The sequence below is a fragment of the Antechinus flavipes genome, chromosome 5 (genome assembly GCF_016432865.1).
Source record: "Antechinus flavipes isolate AdamAnt ecotype Samford, QLD, Australia chromosome 5, AdamAnt_v2, whole genome shotgun sequence".
Taxonomy (NCBI): Eukaryota; Metazoa; Chordata; class Mammalia; order Dasyuromorphia; family Dasyuridae; genus Antechinus; species Antechinus flavipes.
The window spans coordinates 50031143-50052303 of NC_067402.1; the positions used below are offsets into that span (position 1 = coordinate 50031143).

A 21161-nucleotide genomic window follows, 5' to 3' on the forward strand; every position below is an offset into this window, starting at 1 on the left:
ATAGGAAGAGAAGATTCTTAATGACTAAATTCCTCACCTTGATAATGTAGCAAGGAAGTAGGGAGAGGCTATAAATGATTTGCTCCAGAATTTTCTTTGTGTCAGCTATTTGTATATTTTAATGTTATATGCAAAGTATTTCATATACTAAAAAGCATTATATAAATGTAAGCACTTATTGTTGCTATTATTATCTTTGTTTTATACATATATTCATTATATTATGTCCCTTCATGGTGGAAAAAATGGAATTTGCTTAGGAACATTTATACTATCATTGGCCTCGATATCAAGTGAACCTTAAAATTCTTAGTTTAAGAATTGGTCTTAAACTTAATCTACTAATGAACTATACTAATTAAACTAATTAACCATACTAACTTTAGAAAGCCTCCTTGGAAATAATGTCTATTATTTGGATTCAGTGGTCAATGAAGCAGCTTTTAAATGTCAGGCACATTTTTTTTAATGAAAAGAAAAAAAAAAAAAAACCCCAAACCAGTTAAATTAATCTTTGCTTCTTGCCTGTTCTCCACAATTTGCAAGGCATTTGAGTGCAGAGAGGCAGATGGTTTCTACTAGGAATGGAAATAAGGATTGGAATAAGGAGACTGTGTTTGAGTAACCTAGTTCTGCCACATTGGGCAAATCTCTGCTTCCTCATCTCTAAAATGGAGATAAAAATACTTGCACTGCCTATCTCACGGGATTGTCTTGCAGTTCAAATGATATGATACACATTTAATATTAACACAAGGGTCACAAACTACATTGATTAGGGATGATGCATTCCAATCTTCTTTCTACCATTCTTCTTGAGATTTAAACCATATTATATATATATAATGAATAGTGAATAAACATCTTCTTATAGATTTTCCATATATAATTTCCAAGACTCTCTGGTATTTGTTTAATTTTAAAAGCACTGAGAAGGGAAAGGAAAATCATGTAAGTGATTTAATTTTTAAAAATTCAGAGAATTTCAAAGGATAAAAAAGGTGAAGAGAAAATTTGGCTAAGATCTGATAAGGTATTAATAATATGGGTTGTACTTTATTCGTAATACTACCTTAGTCTTTTGCTAGGATCAGGGAAGTAGAAGTGGTCACATTCTAAGAGAATGTTAAGTAATGTGCATTTATATATATCTTTAAGCAATCAAATGGTTAAAATGTGAAACATAAACTAAATCTTCCATAAAGTCATGAAAATGCACATCTCTCATGTCTTGGTGGAAGTGAGGTACTATGTGGGTGGAATATTGTACACACTGTCAAGCATCTCATCTGGTTAATTTTGCTGAATTGTTTGTCCCCCTTCTCTCTTTTTTATTTGTTACAATAGGTGACTTTTGGGGTAGAAGAGGGGAAAGGATATATTCAGAAATATAAGCAATGTAAAAAATAAAAGATATCAATATTTTAAAATTAAGTTATCCATTTTATTGGCACTTTATATTTGGTACAATAAGGTATTTTTAGAGGAATCCTATCAATACCCAGGGTCAATTTGTACTTTAAAATGTGAACTGTGAAATTATTGTGAAACATGAAGCCTACCTTTCCCTCGGGATGCTCATAGGCTCTCATGTGTCAAAGTGCTTTTGGCTTGTCCAAATTAAATTACTGGCCTGCAGATTTAAGTAATCTACACATAAAACATTCATTTCTATTGCAAGTATGAGCAGAAATCAGCAAAAAGTTTTGTGAGTGCCTGAATATTTTCTTGAGAGCAATATTGTCCCCAAAGCAAATCTGATCATCTCTAAGTGGAAAATGATATTAATAAAAGAGGAAAAAAATCATTTTCAGAAGAACTTCCATAAAAGGAAAGCTGACAAATATAACTAAAAATGTAGTGTTACTATGAAAAAAATAGATAAATGTCAAAAATGCAAATACAAGAGCAAGTCAAATTTCCAGAGCTTTTTTCAATATAAAAATTTTAAAATAAGTTTCTATTAAAGTCCCTTTATTAATCACACAAAATAGAATATATATTAGTTTTAATATGAAGGGAGAAATTCATAGAATCATTTAACCATTAAAATGTGAGATAGCTATTTTTAAAAAGGAAACTTTCTAACAAAACTGAAGTTAAAATTTAAAAATTCAACATCTTTTTAAGATGAAAGCACTTTAACTATAGCAAAACTAAAATTTTAAAGTCAGGGGAAAAAAGGGAGATTGAACTGAAATCTCTATGCCTCCTTCTAGCTCTGACATTCTATGATTCTATGATTCTATGAAAACATTAAAAACAATCTTAATTTCCAGGTTATTTTTGCATTAGAGAATAAAATGAACACTCTTCAAAGATAGAAATTGGGATGACAAGATCCTTTTAGGATTTAAACCTTTTTTAGGATAGCATATTTGGGTTATTCTTACCACATACCTCTGTTCTCGATAATTTCTTTCCGTTGATGAAAGGAGGAAAAAGACAACAACAATAATAATTAGTTATGTATGTGTCTAGATCAGGGAGGACACTATTCATAATTGTAGTGTTTTGGTACTCTTTAGAAGTTTTATGTAAGCAAGCCTTAAGTCATAGGATTTTATAATTCATGATATACACATATACACACACAATTTGGGAACATCACTATGGGAATCTTGATATCAAAAAGTTAGTATCTGTCTGTATTCTTTCCTCACACACAGACACATATACTGTATGTGATGATGATTTTTCACTCCTCCAATTCTCACTCAAGCAAGATGAACTTCTGTCTTACTAAGTTTCCTAAAGAGTAGAATGGGGATAATAAAACCATCTACTTCCCAGGATTGTGAGGATCCAATGAGATATTTGTAAAGTACTTTGCAAACCTCTAAGTACTATATAAGGTTTCATCATTATTATCATTATTGACAATTATAATTACAATAATTATAATTTCTTTCTTTCTTTTATCTGGTTTAAGAACCACTGGAACCTTCAGTTCGGCTTCAAAATGGCAGACTAGTAAAATACATCTCTGGATTAGTCTTGTATAAGGGACTATGCTATCATGATTTCCCTCGCCACACAGTCATGCAAATTACAGCATGTGGTATCTCAAAGACCTTCTCCTTTACTTCTGGGATTCTAAAATTTCATAAATCTAATAAATTTCTTTCTCCTTTTCTTCCCCAAATGATTTTATTGGCAAATTAAAGCATTCATTTTTATACTATCATACAAATGTCATTCTTATATTTTAATGATTTACAGGATGCCAAAGATAGTGTGGTGAAATGCTGTCCTTAAAGAGGAAAAGGAGCTCTTGACAGATATCAGACTTGGTGTTCTTTACAAATTTTATCTCAGATGATCCTCACAACAACCTTGGTAGGGGCTATTATTGTCCACAATTAACAGTTGGGAAAATTGAGGGAAATAGCCCAGGGTCATATAGCTAGTCAGTGTCTGAGGGTGGATTTGAATTCAGGTTTTGTTGATTTCAGATCCAGCACTCTTTCCATGGTACCCCCTCAATACTTAATAAATGCTTATTTATTGATTGGTTGACAAGTTGATCGTGTGCTCAGTAATTCTTTATGTCCTGGATGTTTCTGCCCATGTCAGTTCCCAACAGGTCCTTTTGCCAGCTATCCTACTTATTTCTGGGTGCTGTATAAATCATCCTCTGCTGGTACTGAGGCTATAAGTGATCCTCTCCATCAGGATTTTCTGTTTCCCTCACTTTCCCCAAGTATACTTGTTGGGAATTGACTTTGAAAACTTCATGAGGAAAGTAGAGAAGTGGGAGCATGCAACACTGGACCCTAGCTGATATTTGATATATCACCTGTTTGCTATTAGTAAAAGAAAGCACCTGAGTTTACATCCTGACTCAAACATTTATCTTTCTATTTGAATGAATCATTTTATCTCTCTGGGCATGTTTATTTCCTCATATAAAAATAAAAAGTCCAAACTAAGTTAAACTAAATTAAACTTAGAATATTACAAATTAACATTATCTATGTTGTATTATATTTTCATTTATTTTGTTAAACTATTCCCATGGGCTCCTGGATATGAGTTTGATACCTCAAGACTCAATGACTTCAAAGGATCTTTCTAGTTCTAGAGTTTATGAACACTGAGCTATTTTTGGTGTCCTAAAAGAAATGTCATTGCCTGTGAGTAACTATGTCTCATAGATACATTCCTTGGTATCACAGGCATAGGCCTAAAAAAAAGAGAGAAACATGATCTTTTACACTCATCTCTGCCATAAAATTTATATTAATTCTCATTCACTCTGATTTTTAAAAAATTCCACAGAAACCTTTATAAAAGAACATCTCACAAAATTAAACAAACAATATCACATCTCCAAACGGGTTGGGAATGACAGGCTATATTCACTGATGTATTGGTATTAAACTTAAAATTTTGATTGACTTAAAGCTATATAAAGTATAGAAAACATTAACAAAACCAAGAACTGTCACTTACTTGTAACCCCATGCAGCTATTCCTAATATGAGAGCTAGCACCAAAATGGTACCAGTAATTATTCCTATTATGATATTTGTGCCGGCAACACCTGTAAAAAAATTACAGTGAAGATTATTCAATATAATATAAACATCTTAACTAAGAAGTCTTCCAAATGTTATTCTGAATAATTTCCAATGCACAAATATAGAGAAAACCTTAAGTCTTACACTGTGCATTATCCATCATAGTTCATGACTATACAGGGAGAAAGAATGAATCCAAATGAGGAAATTGAGTTTTTGAATCACTCATGAATATCATATAACCAATAATATTATAATAAGCCCAAATCTACCTGGGTTTGAATCCTTTCTCTGTTAACCTATTTGACTTTTGGAGAAACCTCTTAATCCCTTTGTATTTTGGGTTTCCTCATCTATGAAATGTGAAGATTGGATTGAGTGAGTTCTAAGGACTCACATGTAGGGCACGTTTATAAATCTTTGTTCTTCAGTTGTAAATCTTTGATTCTCTGCATCAATCTTTGAAACACCTTTCCTTCATCAATCCAAGTAGAAGAAATCCATGAAAACATCGTTATTGTTGTGGGTCATCCTTTATTCTTAAAAAGGATCAATGATTTTAGAAGGATAATGTTTGGACTTGAAATAAAGAGATTTAGGTCAGATAAAACTGTTCAAAGTCACTAGCCTCATTCTGCCCTCCACAGTCACGGCAGTCCATTGACAAGACAGATCAAGATGATTAACAGTGACTCTAGATGCAGCTGGTCTTTTTAAGCTAAGGTCTAGCTCTGTTTGTCTGAGGCAGTGTCCATTCAGTAATTAAAGGCTAGAAATGACCTATCTGCTTTCACAAAATTATCAATCTGGGAGGGGAAAATCAAATATGGTCTTTGATGTGGTCTAAACTAATCCCTTCCTCTGTGGGAAAAGAAACTCAGATTCTTTGTGTCTAATGTCAATGTAGCATCTGCCCAAACAAAAGGAGTTATTTGAAATCAAGCTCAGGAAGAACATTACCTGTTTTGTTTTGTTTTGTTTTGTTTTGTTTTGTTTTTAGTAATAATAAGCACTATTTATTCTGTGCTTGAAGGTTTGCAAAACATTTCACTTCTCTTACTTCCTCTAAGCATCACAATAATCAAGCAAGAGAAATACTTCAACTATCATTACTCCTATTTTACAGATGAGGAAACTGATTCAGATGGAGGATTTGAATCTAAATCCCTCCTGACAAAACCAGCCCTTTCTCTAGTATGTTGTTGCTCATTCTTTGAAATCTGAACACATTTACCATCTAGCCTATTTATTTTTGCAGACAATCTTATTTTGCTGCCTCTTACAAGCTTGTAGAGCTTGTCTGAGTGCCTTGGGGGCAGAAACTTCACTTGCTTGGTACATCACAGAATGCTTAGCAAAGTGCTCAGTACATAATAGATAATCATAGAATTATACTGGAAAAGAACACAGGATAAAAGACCTGGTTTCTAGCCTTGGTTCTACCACTTAATAGCTTTTGTGACCTAGGATAAAGCATTTCTCTTTGAACCTCAGTTTCCACATTTATAATATAATTAATAGCTTCCAGGCTTCCTTAGAGCTCTATAATTTATTCAATTCTATAAACTTTTAAAATTGAATGTTAGAATAAGTTCCATAATTCTGCTGTAAACAAATTATATTTTCATACCCATAAACTATGAGTCTTACCTAAAGGGAGAAAGGATTATATTTGTATCCACAGGGTTTATAGTAGGCTCAGTATTTGCTGGTGTACCCACAGGGCCTGGCACATAGTAGGCACTTAATGGCTGCTTGTTGGTTTGTTTATGCATTTATTTATTGTGGTCTATTGGTTGAAGGAGAGAGGATGTGTGAGGGATTAGAAAGTACATGACTTCTCTCATCATTTGTAAGGGAGAGAACTTTTGGTCCCTTAGGCATCACTTCCTCCAGTTAAGTATCCATGTACTAAAAGGTACCAACACATTTGGAAAGGGTCCATTCACCACCATTAAATGCTTAGCTGCATTTTCCATCTTCTTTTTTCTTAATAGCTATCTTCTTCTCCTCCTCAAATCTCATTTATACAACAATCAACAGGCATTAATATATAAAATACCTACTACATACCAGACACTGTCCTAAGTTCATTTCCTCACAATCTGTCTTTGATAAAATAGGAAAACTATAAAGCAGATTTTACAGTTCTTGTCAGAAAATTTGAAGGTGCATATGAAACTTCCCCCCAAATAGTCACAAAATATTGCTTTTTTTGCAGTATTTATTATTACCCATTAATTAATATTTTTATATTATACAATGAGCTCTTCAAGAATATGGACTGTTTCATTTTTACCTTTTTTGTATCTCTAATGCACATAGTAGACACTTAATTAGTGCTATGTAATTGACTGATTATCTCAAAAAAAGCCCTTTCTGGTGACAAATATGTATTTAGCAAGGATCACCAATAAAATATAGCATAAAGAAATTTCAGGAGAGATGACTGATCCACATTAATAACATTCTCATATCATTCAATGTTTGAAAAATCTTATTTTATGAGTAAGGATTATCCAAAATTAATCTTATAGAAAAAATTAATCCAACAAATCCTGAAAACCAATTATCATGTGAGGATGGTTTTTATCAGTTTTATCAGGTATAATTGTTATATACAAACTGAAGTCACTATAAAATAATAATTTACTTGACAGTGTTGAGGCAATATTTTTGTCCTCCTGGTTGGAGGACTATAATTACTAAGAATAGAGTATGTACTTACCATTGCCAGATAAAGATAAATCTGATTTTGAGCCATCATTGTACGGTAAATAAGTATTACAGTCCGCACCTATCCAGTGCTTATTACAGACACATTTTATTTCATTACTGCAAACCTGAAATCCAAAATGTGAACTGAGAATAAAAATCATATATAGACTGATTATAATGCAGTGTTATGAACAACAAAAATTAACAATGATCGCACTTATATTTCTTATGATATCTTTTCCTGATCTTTCATTTCATTCATTGTTTGCCTAAAAAAGTCTCCTCTCATTACTCACTGCAAGTCATTTTCACCTCAACTTACAGAAAACAATAGGACATAAGAAAAGAACAATGATCCTCTCTAAAAGAAATGAAGCAAAATCATAAAATGACAGTTTTGCATTCAGTAATAATATAAATGGAAAAGAGTAGAGAAATCTACATAGAAATAGAGCCAGTTCTATGTTATCCATACAAATCTTTCATTAACTCTTTTTTTTTTTTTAAATAACTTTTTATCGACAGAACCCCTGCCAGGGTAATTTTTTACAGCATTATCCCTTGCACTCACTTCTGTTCCGATTTTTCCCCTCCTTCCCTCCACCCCCTCCCCCAGATAGTAAGCGGTCCTTTACATGTTAAATAGGTTACAACATATCCTAGATACAATATATGTGTGCAGAACCGAACAGTTTTCTTGTTGCACAGGGAGAATTGAATTCAGAAGGTATAAATTATCCGGGAAGAAAAACAAAAATGCAAGCAGTTTATATTCATTTCCCATTGTTCTTTCTTTGGGTGTAGCTGCTTCTGTCCATCCTTGATCAATTGAAACTGAATTAGCTCTCTTTATCGAAGAGATCCACTTCCATCAGAATCCTCAAACAGTATCGTTGTTGAGGTATATAATGATCTCCTGGTTCTGCTCATTTCACTCAGCATCAGTTCATGTAAGTCTCGCCAGTCCTCTCTGTATTCATCCTGCTGGTCATTTCTTACAGAACAATAATATTCCATAACATTCATATACCACAATTTACTCAACCATTCTCCAATTGATGGGCATCCATTCATTTTCCAGCTTCTAGCCACTACAAACAGGGCTGCCACAAACATTTTGGCTCATACAGGTAGGTCCCTTTCCCTTCTTTAGTATCTCTTTGGGGTATAAACCCAGTAGAAACACTGCTGGATCAAAGGGTATGCACAGTTTGATAACTTTTTGGGCATAATTCCAAATTGCTCTCCAGAATGGCTGGATGTGTTCACAATTCCATCAACAATGTATCAGTGTCCCTGTTTTCCCACATCCCCTCCAACATTCCACATTATCTTTCCCTGTCATTCTAGCCAATCTGACAGGTATGTAGTGGTATCTCAGAGTTGTCTTAATTTGCATTTCTCTGATTAATAACGATTTGGAGCATATTTTCATATGTCTATAAATAGTTTCAATTTCTTCATCTGAAAATTGTCTGTTCATATCCTTTGACCATTTATCAGTTGGAGAATGGCTTGATTTCTTATAAATTAGAGTCAATTCTCTCTATATTTTGGAAATGAGGCCTTTATCAGAACATTTGACTGTAAAAATGTTTTCCCAGTTTAGTGTTTCCCTTCTAATCTTGTCTGCATTTGTTTTGTTTGTACAAAAACTTTTCAATTTGATATAATCAAAATTTTCTATTTTGTGGTCAATAGTGATCTCTAATTCTTCTTTGGTCATAAATTCCTCCCTCTTCCACAGGTCTGAGAGGTAAACTATCCTATGTTCTTCCAATTTATTTATAATCTCATTCTTTATGCCTAGGTCATGAACCCATTTTGACCTTATCTTGGTGTACGGTGTTAAGTGTGGGTCAATGCCTAGTTTCTGCCATACTAATTTCCAATTTTCCCAGCAATTTTTGTCAAATAATGCATTCTTATCCCAAAAACTGGAATCTTTGGGTTTGTCAAACATTATATTATTAAAGTTATTGGCTGTTTTGTCCTTTGAACCTAACCTATTCCATTGATCAACTAGTCTATTTCTTAGCCAATACCAGATGGTTTTAGTAACTGCTACTTTATAATATAATTTTAGATCTGGTACAGCTAGGCCACCTTCATTTGATTTTTTTTTTCATTAATTCCCTTGAAATTCTTGATCTTTTGTTTTTCCATATGAACTTTGTTGTTATTTTTTCTAGGTCATCTAAGTAGTTTTGGGGGAGTCTGATTGGTATAGTGCTAAATAAATAGATTAGTTTAGATAGTATTATCATCTTTATTATATTTGCTCGCCCAATCCAAGAGCATTTAATATTTTTCCAGTTGGTTAGATCAGACTTAATTTGTGTGGAAAGTGTTTTATAGTTTTGCTCATAAAGTTTCTGATTTTCCCTTGGCAGATAGATTCCAAAATATTTTATACAATCAGTAGTTACTTTAAATGGAATTTCTCTTTGTAACTCTAACTGTTGGGTTTTGTTAGGATATATAAGAATGCTGATAACTTATGTGGGTTTATTTTGTATCCTGCAACTTTGCTAAAGATGTGGATTGTTTCTAATAATTTTTTAGTAGAGTCTCTGGGGTTCTCTAAGTATACCATCATATCATCAGCAAAGAGTGATAATTTGCTTTCCTCATTGCCTATTCTTATTCCTTTCATCTTTTTCTCAACTCTTATTGCCAAAGCTACCATTTCTAATACAATATTAAATAGTAACGGTGATAGTGGGCAACCTTGTTTCACTCCTGATCTTATTGGGAATGATTGCAGTTTGTCCCCATTACATATGATGCTTACTGCTGGTTTTAAATAGATGCTACTGATTCTTTTAAGGAAAAATCCATTTATTCCTATACTCTCAAGAGTTTTTAATAGGAATGGATGTTGGATTTTATCAAATGCTTTTTCTGCATTTATTGAGATGATCATATGGTTTTTGTTGATTTGATTATTAATATGGCCAATTATACTGATAATTTTCCTAATATTGAACCAGCCCTGCATTCCTGGTATAACTCCTACTTGATCATGGTGTATTATCCTGGTGATGATTTTCTGTAGTCTTTTTGCTAATATCTTATTTAAGATTTTAGCATCAATATTCATTAGGGAGATTGGTCTATAATTTTCTTTTTCTGTTTTCAACTTACCTGGTTTAGGTATCAGTACCATGTCTGTGTCATAAAAGGAATTTGGTAGGACTCCTTCATTCCCTATTTTTTTCAAATAGTTTATAAAGCATTGGGGCTAATTGTTCTTTGAATGTTTGGTAGAATTCACATGTAAATCCATCTGGTCCCAGGGATTTTTTTTTAGGGAGTTGATTAATAGCTTGTTCTATTTCTTTTTCTGAAATGGGACTATTTAAGCAATTTACTTCCTCCTCTGATAATCTGGGAAGCCTATATTTTTGGAGGTAGTCATCCATTTTGTTTAGGTTATCAAATTTATTGGCATAAAGTTGGGCAAAGTAACCCCTTATTGTTTCTTTAATTTCCTCTTCATTGGTGGAAAGTTCTCCCTTTTCATTTTTAAGACTACTAATTTGATTTCCTCTCTCCTTTTTCTAATCAGATTGACCAAAGGTTTATCATTTTTATTGGTTTTTCATAAGACCAACTCTTAGTTTTATTTATTAGTTCAATAATTTTTTTTTTACTTTCTATATTATTAATTTCTTCTTTTAATTTCAGAACTTCAAATTTAGTAATTGATTGGGGGTTTTTAATTTGGTCTTTTTCTAGCTTTTTAAGTTGCAGGCCCAATTCATTGATCTTCTCTTTCTCTATTTTATTCAAGTAAGCCTCTAAGGATATAAAATTTCCCCTTATTACTGCTTTGGCTGCATCCCATAAATTTTGGTATGACGTCTCACCATTGTCATGATCTTGAGTGAAATTATTAATTGTGTCTATAATTTGTTGTTTCACCCAATCATTCTTTAAGATGAGATTATTTAGTTTCCAATTACTTTTTGGTCTATTTATACCTTACTTTTTTGTTTAATGTAGTTTTTATTGCATTGTGATCTGAAAAGAAAGCATTTACTATTTCTGCCTTCCTGCATTTAATTTTGAGGTCTTTATGTCCTACTATATGGTCAATTTTTGTGTAGGTTCCATGAACTGCTGAGAAGAAAGTATACTCCTTTCTGTCATTATTCAGTGTTCTCCAGAGATCTATCATACCTAATTTTTCTAACATTCTATTTACCTCTTTAATGTCTTTCTTATTTGTTTTGTGATTTGATTTATCTAAATCTGAGAGTGCAAGATTGAGATCTCCCACTATTATAGTTTTGCTGTCTATTTCGTCTCGCAACTCTCTTAACTTCTCCTTTAGGAAGTTATATGTTATACCATTTGGTGCATATATGTTTAATACTGATATTGTTTCACTTGACTTCACCTGAAGTCAAATAGATTCTGCTCCAGCCTTTTACCTTTACTCTCTATGTATCGCCCTGTTTTAAATGTGTTTCCTGTAAACAACATATTGTAGGGTTCTGACTTTTGAGCCAGTCTGCTATCCGCTTCCTCTTTATGGGAGAGTTCATCCCATTCACATTTACGGTTAAAATGACTAATTCTGTATTTCCTGCCATCCTCATATCCCCAGATTATATTTTTCTTTTTCTTGCCCTCCTTCCCTTCTTCCCTAGTATTAAACTTATTGGTCCCACTTACATCACACATCTCTCCCTCTTTAGTATCCCTTCCTCCTCCCTTTGGATCCCTTCCCCTTTCTTGTACCCTTTCCTTATTATTCTTTTTCCTTCTCTCTTTTCCTCTCCCACTTTTTAATGAAGTGAGAGAAGAATCTCTGTAAAACAAATATGTCAATTATTTCCTCTTTGATCCAACTCTGATGAGAGTAGGATTCACACAATGTTCCTTGCCCTCTCTAAGTTCCCTTAGATATGATTGGTTTCCTTTGCCTCACTGTCACATGTAGTTTCCCTCTTTTTATCTCCCCTTTTCCCTTTTTCTGACACTATCCCCTTTCCATTTCTACTTCTCTTTTTTATGTTATATTGGTAAAATCAAATTATATATATGTTTTTTTATGTATATCCACAACAGAAATACTGTTCTCTCTCTCTTTTTTAATATTTTATTTTATTTTATAATAACTTTATGTTGACAGAATCCATGCCAGGGTAATTTTTTTTACAACATTATCCCTTGCACTCGCTTCTGTTCTGATTTTTCCCCTCCCTCCCACCATCCCCTCCCCTAGATGGCAAGCAGTCCTATATATGTTAGATATGTTGCAGTATATCCTAGCTACAATATATGTTTGCAGAACCGAGCTGTTCTCTTGTTGCACAGGGAGAATTGGATTCAGAAGGTAAAAACAACTCGGAAAGAAAAACAAAAATGCAAATAGTTCACATTCGTTTCCCAGTGTTCTTTCTTTGGGTGTAGCTGCTTCTGTCCATCATTTATCAATTGAAACTGAGTCTTTGTCAAAGAAATCCACTTCCATCAGAATACATCTTCATATAATATCATTGTCAAAGTGTAAAGTGATCTCCTGGGGTTCTGCTCATTTCACTTAGCATCAGTTCATGTTAAGTCTTTCCAAGCCTCTCTGTATTCATCCTGCTGGCCATTTCTTACAGAACAATAATATTCCATAACATTCATATACCACAATTTACCCAGCCATTCTCCAATTGATAGGCATCCATTCAATTTCCAGTTTCTAGCCACTACAAACAGGGCTATCACAAACATTTTGGCACATACAGGTCCCTTTCCCTCCTTTAGTATTTCTTTGGGATATAAGCCCAATAGAAACACTGCTGGATCAAAGGGTATGCACAATTTGATAACTTTTTGGGCATAATTCCAGATTGCTCTCCAGAATGGTTGGATTAGTTCACAGTTCCACCAACAATGCATCAGTATCCCAGTTTTCCTGCATCCCCTCCAACATTCATCATTATTTAGAAATACTGTTCTCAAGAGTTCCTTTTACCTTTTTCTACTTCTCTTGAGTCCTGTTGTTGGAGATCAAATTTTTGTTTAAGTTTGGTTTTTTCCTTTGAAACAAATGAAATTCCTCTATTTCATTAAATGTCCATCTTCTTCCATGGAAAAAAATACTCAGCTTAGCTGGGTAGTTTATTCTTGGCTGCATTCCAAGCTCTTTTGCCTTTCAGAATATCTGATTCCAGGCCCTTCCATCCTTTAATGTTGAGGCAGCCAGATCTTGCGTGACCCTTATTGTGGCATCTCGGTATTTGAACTGTTTTTTTCCTGGCTGCTTGTAAAATTTTTTCTTTAGTCTGAAAATTCTGAAGTTTGGCCACAATATTCCTGGGAGTCTTTATTTTAGGGTCTTTTTCAGAAGGTGTTCGATGAATTCTTTCAACGCCTATTTTCCCTTCCAGTTCTATTACTTCTGGGCAGTTCTCTTTGATGATTTCCTGTAAAATAGTATCTAGGCTCTTTTTTTCATCATAATTTTCAGATAGTCCAATGATCCTCAGGTTATCTCTCCTAGATCTATTTTCCAGGTCTGTTGTTTTTCCAAGTAAATATTTGACATTTTTTCCCAATCTTTCATTTTTTTGGTTTTGCTTGACTGATTCTTGATGTCTCAATGAATCAGTCATTTCTATTTGTTCAGTTCTGATTTTTAGTGAGTGATTTCATTAACTCTTAGAGAAGGATCCTTAAAAGGGGAACTAAGACATGGCTGGACAACAAAGTGGAGAGAAGACTCTACTCAAGCTGGAGTTTATTAGGTAAGGAGGCAAGATCACACTTGCTGCTCACTCGTTTAGCTAAAGGTTTCTGGCACAAAAGAAAAATGAACTTTTTTCTTCAATACTAGCACCAAATAGAAAACATATATATTGGTAAGAGAACTGCCTCTGGAAACATTTGAATCCTGTCTAATAATTACTAACTGTATGAGCTAGTGAAAATCACGCTATCTCCATATGCCTCAGTTTATTCATCTATGAAACAAAGAGGTTGGATTTTAGTTTTAAATCTAAAAACTCTCTCCCCTATTCCTTCTCCTGTGCATATGGCAAGAGAACTAAGAAGACACAAAGGAAATATCCCCATATGGGATCTCATAATTGAATGTGGGGGTCTCACAATTAATGATCAATTCGGTAAATGTTTGATTTGTATCTGTTTTTATATGCTTACATAATTGAGATCAGATAAAATTTCTCAGGTGAAAAGGAGTCGCAATTGGAAAAAGTTTAAGAAGCCCTGTTTAAGGAATCTCAAATGGAAAATATAGAATTTAAAAGAAAACAAACCCTGCTCATTTATCCATCCAAAGAAGGCAGAATCCCTTCCAAAAGTTTTAGCCATCACACTTATCTGTGCATTGAACAGGGAGTAGTGAAATCAGGATGGATGTTTTCATTTGCTGTTGTTCCATCCTTTCAGTCCCATCTAACACTTTGTGACACTATTCAAGGTTTCCTTGGAAAAGATTTTGTCACTTTGTTCTCCAGCTCATTTTACAGATGAGGAAACTGATAAATAGGGTTAAGTGACTTGCCCAAAGTCATATGACTAGTAAATTTTTGAAGCCAGATTTGAATTCAGGTCTTCCTGATTCCACTCTATCCACCACACCACCTGGCTAAAGTTTTAATATTTTGATGCAAACTGTCAAAACTTCCCATTCACCCACTTTTAAGTTTAAACATCAACTTTACCCCAACCTGAATTATGGAGTACCTATCACTTTGGATTGCCTGTGTCCTTAATTAATATAGATAAGCGTCTTGGAATCAGGAAAAAATAGACTTGAATAATTCTTATTCTTCTCTACCTTCTCCCCTTCTCAATGTTGAACTCAATTTGAGTTCAAATGAACTAAAAGGAAAGGTAGCTCAATTCTATTGTTCTAGAGATAAATAAAATGAGGTCTGAGGGGTAAGTTACTTGCCCAAGACCACACATTTTACTGACAAAAAGTAATTTCTCCTAAATTCCTTTTTAGGAAAAAATGAGAGCTCCACTCTCAGAGGGGTGAATCAGCTAGATTTTTTCCAGGCCTGTGGTCCACCATACATATCAGGGTTACACAATAGTTTCTAAGACAGTAAATCACAGTGATACTTCTCTGCACATCTCTTATAAACACACATAGAATTGTATGGAACTGAAATAAATATATAGTTTGCTTATTTCAAAACAATGCTGTAGGAAACTAAAATAATTAATTGGTCAAGCAAAAACATGTCTTCATTGAACCGAAATCTCACTTGCATGGCTGTAAGAATGAAAATGAACCTTGTCAAATTCTTTCTTTCTATTCATTATTAAAAAAATATTTGCCAGAACCATTATGTTCTTATCTTTTTCAATCCCATTTTAGCTTGTGAAACTTTGTCTCCTACTTCATTTAAAAAATGAAAAAAAAAAACAAAAATTAAAGCAAATCAGATTTTGTTAATATGAATGAGAAAGGAGAATCAGAAATTATAATTAAATACAATCATTTTTACTTCTTTTTCCCCCTGCATTTCAAATAATAGTCATAGTTATGGTTGTAATTGTTGTTTAATCAAGTCCAATTTTTCATTACCTTACTTGAGGTTTTTTTGGGAAAGATACTGGAGTAGTTTGCCATTTCCTTCTCCAGCTTATTTTACAATGAAGAAACTGAGGCAAACAAGATTAAGTGATTTGCTCAGAGTCACAATTAATAAGTGTCTGAGACCAAATTTGAATTGAATTATCCTGACTTATCTACTGCATCACCTAGTTGCTCAATAGCTGTGGTCGAAGGAAACAATTTAGATTTCATTTGACATACAGTATATTTAATATTCACATGCTACTTAGTGATATTTTCAATAACTAGTTTATTTCATAGAATTAGAAAAAATAATGTGTTTAGAATTAGTCATATTTTAGAAGCAAAATTTCTTAAACTATAGGTTGCAACTCCATATAGGGTCATATAACTGAATGTGAGGGTTGCAAAATTATGATTACTTATCAGTGAATATTTGATTTGCATATCTCTTTTGTAAATCTATATGTCTGAGGTCTAATAAAAATTTCTCAGGTGAAAAGAGGTCAAGAGTGGAAAATTTTTTTTTAAGAAACCTTGAATTTGAGTTCAAATGAACTAAAAGGCAATGTAGCTCAATCCTATTGTTCTATAGATAAATAAATTGAGGTCTGAAGGTTTAAGTTACTTGCCTAAGACCACATATTTCACTGACAAAAAGTAAATACATAATCCACATTAAGACAGAGTAAAGAATATAGAAACATACCCCATGTCCTGAACAAATAGCATTTTCTTTTTTACTCAAGCAGGTACTGAAGTTGAAAGAGGCAGTGGGGAGACACCTACGTTCTAGGCACATCATTTCAGGGCCACATGGCGTCCCATCTTCAACATAGCCAAGATCTATCTCTTCTTCAAGCTTAACATGGCCACCACTGCAGTTAAATGAGAAACATTTTCTAAAAATTAGTTATGTCATGGAGTAGATTTTTTTGTTTTTTAAAAATATACACACGTTTTTTCTTAAATTGATTTTGAAATCACCTTTGTAAATTAAATGATGACTAATATCTCCAAAAAGCAGTAGAATGAAAAATGGTGTTACATCTTTATATTTGTAGAAGCATGATAGCAACTTTATCTTTAAATTACTTACAGGGTAATCAATAAGGACAGTACATTCCATTATACTGACACAATTGATATAAAAAGTGCAATTACATTTCTAGCTCATTTTTGTCACCTAAGGCCTAGTCTGTCACAATTATTACTCAAAATGAAATTCTAATCCTATAACCAAGTGGGTTAGTTAAGGTCATTTTCAGTTCTAGTATTGAGGGTGAGAGGGTTTTATAAAAATTACCTTTTTCTTGTTTTATTCTGTAAATTAAAAGAAAAAACTTAAAAATAAATAAAATTACTTTTTCCAAAGAAATTTCTCTATTCACAATATTATATTCTATAAATGGAGCAATTATAGAGATTTATGGTTGTAAAATTGCTATTCAATGTAAGTCCATACTTAAGAGGTCAATAATTTAATGGGTATAGTTATTTCCTTTATGATCACAGATTCTAATCCTTCTATAATTTAGTAGATGAGCAGACCTTAGCCTGGAGTTCTTGAACTTGTTTTCTTAATATTTTGATAACTCAATTTTTAATATAATTGTTTTCTCCCAATCTGTTTGAATTTGAATTATGGCCCCTTGAACGATGTTTTGGGGTTTTATTTTTAATAAATATTATTTAAATTTTATATTTAACAAATAATAAATAACAATTCTATTTTTAATGAATAGTTAATTTTTTCCACTAAAGTTCAATTTCCCTTAGCCTTGTTATGCAATGAGGTATTCTCAAAAGTCATGGCAGCAGAGCACAAGTTTTGGCAGATACTACCACGCTGGTAATCACGGAATTTGAGAACTGACCATGTCATCCAGTCTTAGAAGAAGGAAATTCCCACCATAATGTGTCCAACCACTGGCTGTTCAACTTCTCCTTAAAGACCTCCAACTTGGAAGCCTTCAAGAATGTTGTAAGTTCAAGGCTACTGATGTGTTGCCATCTGGGGACCAGTTTGAGTGAACAATGCCCCCCTTAGATGATGAAGGTTTTTGGCCATATTAATTAATGAACTCATCTCCTAAGGCATGGAAGGGTGTGATCTGTAATGGCTTGAGAGGTACCAACACTCATCAAATAGCCCTTCATTTAAAGCATTGAAGATCGTGGGGGTTCCAAGGCTCTGGGTGGGAGGGAAGAAGCAGTACAGAGTTTGCTTTTCCATAAGGTGATAATCTTGGTACTTACCTGCAATTTAATGTCCTTCCCTGCTGTACCACTAAAGAGGATGTGATTTCCCCATCTAGCTCGCCAAGCCTTGGAATGTTACCAATGTTGGTACATAGGAGGTAACCACAAAGTACATCCCTAAATCAACAGAGTACACAATTGTTTACTTCATATACAAAGTGGTTAGGAAGGTTAATCTTACCTTAGCAGCATGGATTTAGCTATTTAAAGGGATGGCTGATCACTTATGTGGAACATTCCAATTTAGAAGAAAGATATTCTATGACACTGTTGTGTTGGGGATGGTATTCAGTCAAATACTAACAAAATAAATCAAGCCAAAATACTCTATTTCTTTTAACAAAAGTCAGTGTAGTATATTGGTTAGAGAGATGGCCTAAGTGTCAAGAATAGCTGGGTTCAAATTCTGCTGTGATGATACATACTGGCTATGTGACCCAGAACCATCACCTACTTCTCTAGGTCCCAGCTTCTTAAATTGTGGTTTGTGACCCCATATGGGATCATGTGACTGAATGTGGGGGTCACAAAATTATGATTTAATATCAGTAACTATTTGATTTATGTACCTACTTTATATATTTATATATCCAGGGTCATATAAAAATTTCTAAGGTGATAAGGAGACATGAATGGAAAAAGTTTAAGAATTTGTGGTCTAGGGGCAGCTAGATGATACAGTGAATAAAGTACCTGGAGTTAGGAGCACCTGAGTTCAAATGTGACCTAACACATACTAATTGTCAAGTCACTTAACCCAATTCTTCACTAAATAAATAAACAAATGGACAGACAGATAGATGGATGGATGGATGGATGGATAGATAGGTAAAGCCCTGGTCTAGGCCAGAGGTGTCAAGTACAATCAGCCAGCTTTCAAGTTTTTTGCTTTATGCACTTCACTAAACTGTTCAATCAATGAAGTTATCCTTCACACATAAGACTGCTAGGCAGCAAAATTTCCATCCACATGAACTTATCAATAGAACCAGTTTCTTTTTTAAGTAATTGCTATATTGATAGGGTTCCTAAATCTTTCAAAGTTGTTTGTCTTAACCATATTGTAGTTACTATAAAAATTGTTCTCCCAATTCTGCTCACTTCACTTTGCATCAGATTATATACCTTTATACAGATTTCTCTGAATCCACCCTCCTCACCATTTCTCATAGTATTCCATGATAGTCACACACTATAACTTATTGAGTGTTTTTCTAATGATAGGCATCCTCCCAGTTTCCAATTCCTTGCCACCATAAAGAGCTAATACAATGCATTATTAATGTTCTAGAGAGAGTACTTGCCTTTAAGTGATTTAGAACCTAGAAGAAAGGGAGAGTGGACATATGTATCTTAGATTATAACACAAGATTTTTGTTAATGTTGTTCAGTTGTTTCAGTCATGTACAACTTTTCCTGACCCTATTTAGTGTTTTCTTGACAAATATACTGAAGTAGTTTGCCATTTTCTTCTTCAGTTTATTTTACAGATAAGGAAACTGAGGTAGAGTCAAGTGACTTGACCAGGAACACACAACTAATAAGTATATGAAGAAGAATTTGAATTCAGCTCTTCTTGCCCCAAAGCTCTCTTCACTGTAGTATAAGGTAGTATGTGACAATTACCAAAATAATCTCCCTCAGAAAGGGGAGAAAGAATTTTTGACTAGAACAGTCTTGGAAGGCTTTACAAAGGAGGCAAAACTGAGTTGAGCCTTGATGGATAAGAAGGATTTTAATAAATAGATGAAAAAGGGAATAAGGGAGATTTCAATAGGTTCATAATTAACCTCCTTGTCTTTTCTTCCCTTCTCCTACCTCTAACCAAATCATCCAAATTTGATCCCTTCCATCAAGGGATTGTCAAGTGTAACTTGACCAGGAATATACAACTAATAAGTATATGAAGAAGAATTTGAACTCAGCTCTTCTTGCTCCCAGGCTCTCTTTACCACTGTAGTATGTACCTATTGAAATCATTTAAACAAAACATAGTAAAAAGCTTGAACTATATTAGAGGCAGGATCAGTAAAAAGGAAGGATCTCTCCTCAAGAATTTATGCGATAGGTCTTTCTAGTGAGACACACGAACAAAGAGTCAGCTTTAACCTCAATTTCCCTTCATTCCATAACAACAAGAAATACACCAAATAAAGTGAACAAACAATAATAACAAAAAAGAGAAAAGAAAAAAAGAATATAAAGACAAACTAGAAATAAAACCAGAAAACAGAAGAATTGAACAAACATAAAAAAGGCTTGAATAAATGTTTAATAAAATCTACGGGGTATAATAAAGTAAGTAGAAACCTCAGAAAGAAGGAATGATTCTGAAACAACAACTTAATTCTAAGAGATGCAAAAGAATAATCACAAAAACCTGAAGTGTTATTTTCAAGTGTTTTGTGTGTGTGTGTGTGTGTGTGTGTGTGTGTGTGTGTGTGTGTTCAATTGAGGAGTAAAAAGGCAGATTCTAAATATATATAAAATATATATATATTTTTAAATTAGAAGAGCCTCTGAAGTAGAATGGAAGCATAATACAAGAATTAAAGGAAAAGATAAGGAAGAATATTAGGGCTCTTAAAAATTTGAAAAATCATAACTGACAATTTTCAGTAGGAGGCAAAAAATATTAATAACGCAGTATTCTGTATAAATGGCACAGAGATAACAAAAATAAAGAGATGAAGTAATAAATAGCTAAGCAAAATTGGAGCAGATGAAGCCTCTATGAATTATAGCAACAGACGATGTGGAAGACAAATCTGAGAGAAAATTTGACAATTACTGGTTTCTCAGAACCAAAGAGCATAAATGTAATATTTCAGGAAATCATAGACTACATTGCCTATAAATATTAGAAAAGAGAACAAAATTCAGATCGATAGGAACTTATTAGAGAGGAATATCAATTATAATTTACCTAAAAGTGCAATTTCCACATTCTGAGTTCAGTTTTAAATAGGAAAGAAATAACGATTTACATTTCAAGGAATACCAGTTCAAATTGTGGAGAACTACATACAAATAACAAAAAAATATAGAAAAAGCTAGAAATATGATATAATTAGCAGAAAAGAAAATCTGTTTGCATCCTA

General features: G+C 33.3%; 1 protein-coding gene across 15 annotated transcripts in view; it reads right to left on the bottom strand.

Moving 5' to 3' along the window:
• ADAM22 (ADAM metallopeptidase domain 22) overlaps positions 1-21161 on the bottom strand; it is a 276790-nt gene that overhangs the window by 35374 nt on the left and 220255 nt on the right. For all 15 annotated transcript variants that reach the window (XM_051961404.1, XM_051961402.1, XM_051961417.1 and 12 more), the window contains 5 exons: positions 18058-18177; positions 16508-16676; positions 7252-7366; positions 4456-4546; positions 2401-2418 (listed from right to left, as the gene is read on the bottom strand). In XM_051961404.1, the coding sequence (XP_051817364.1) occupies positions 2401-2418; positions 4456-4546; positions 7252-7366; positions 16508-16676; positions 18058-18177 (513 nt within the window). The remainder of the gene's footprint in view (positions 1-2400; positions 2419-4455; positions 4547-7251; positions 7367-16507; positions 16677-18057; positions 18178-21161) is intronic.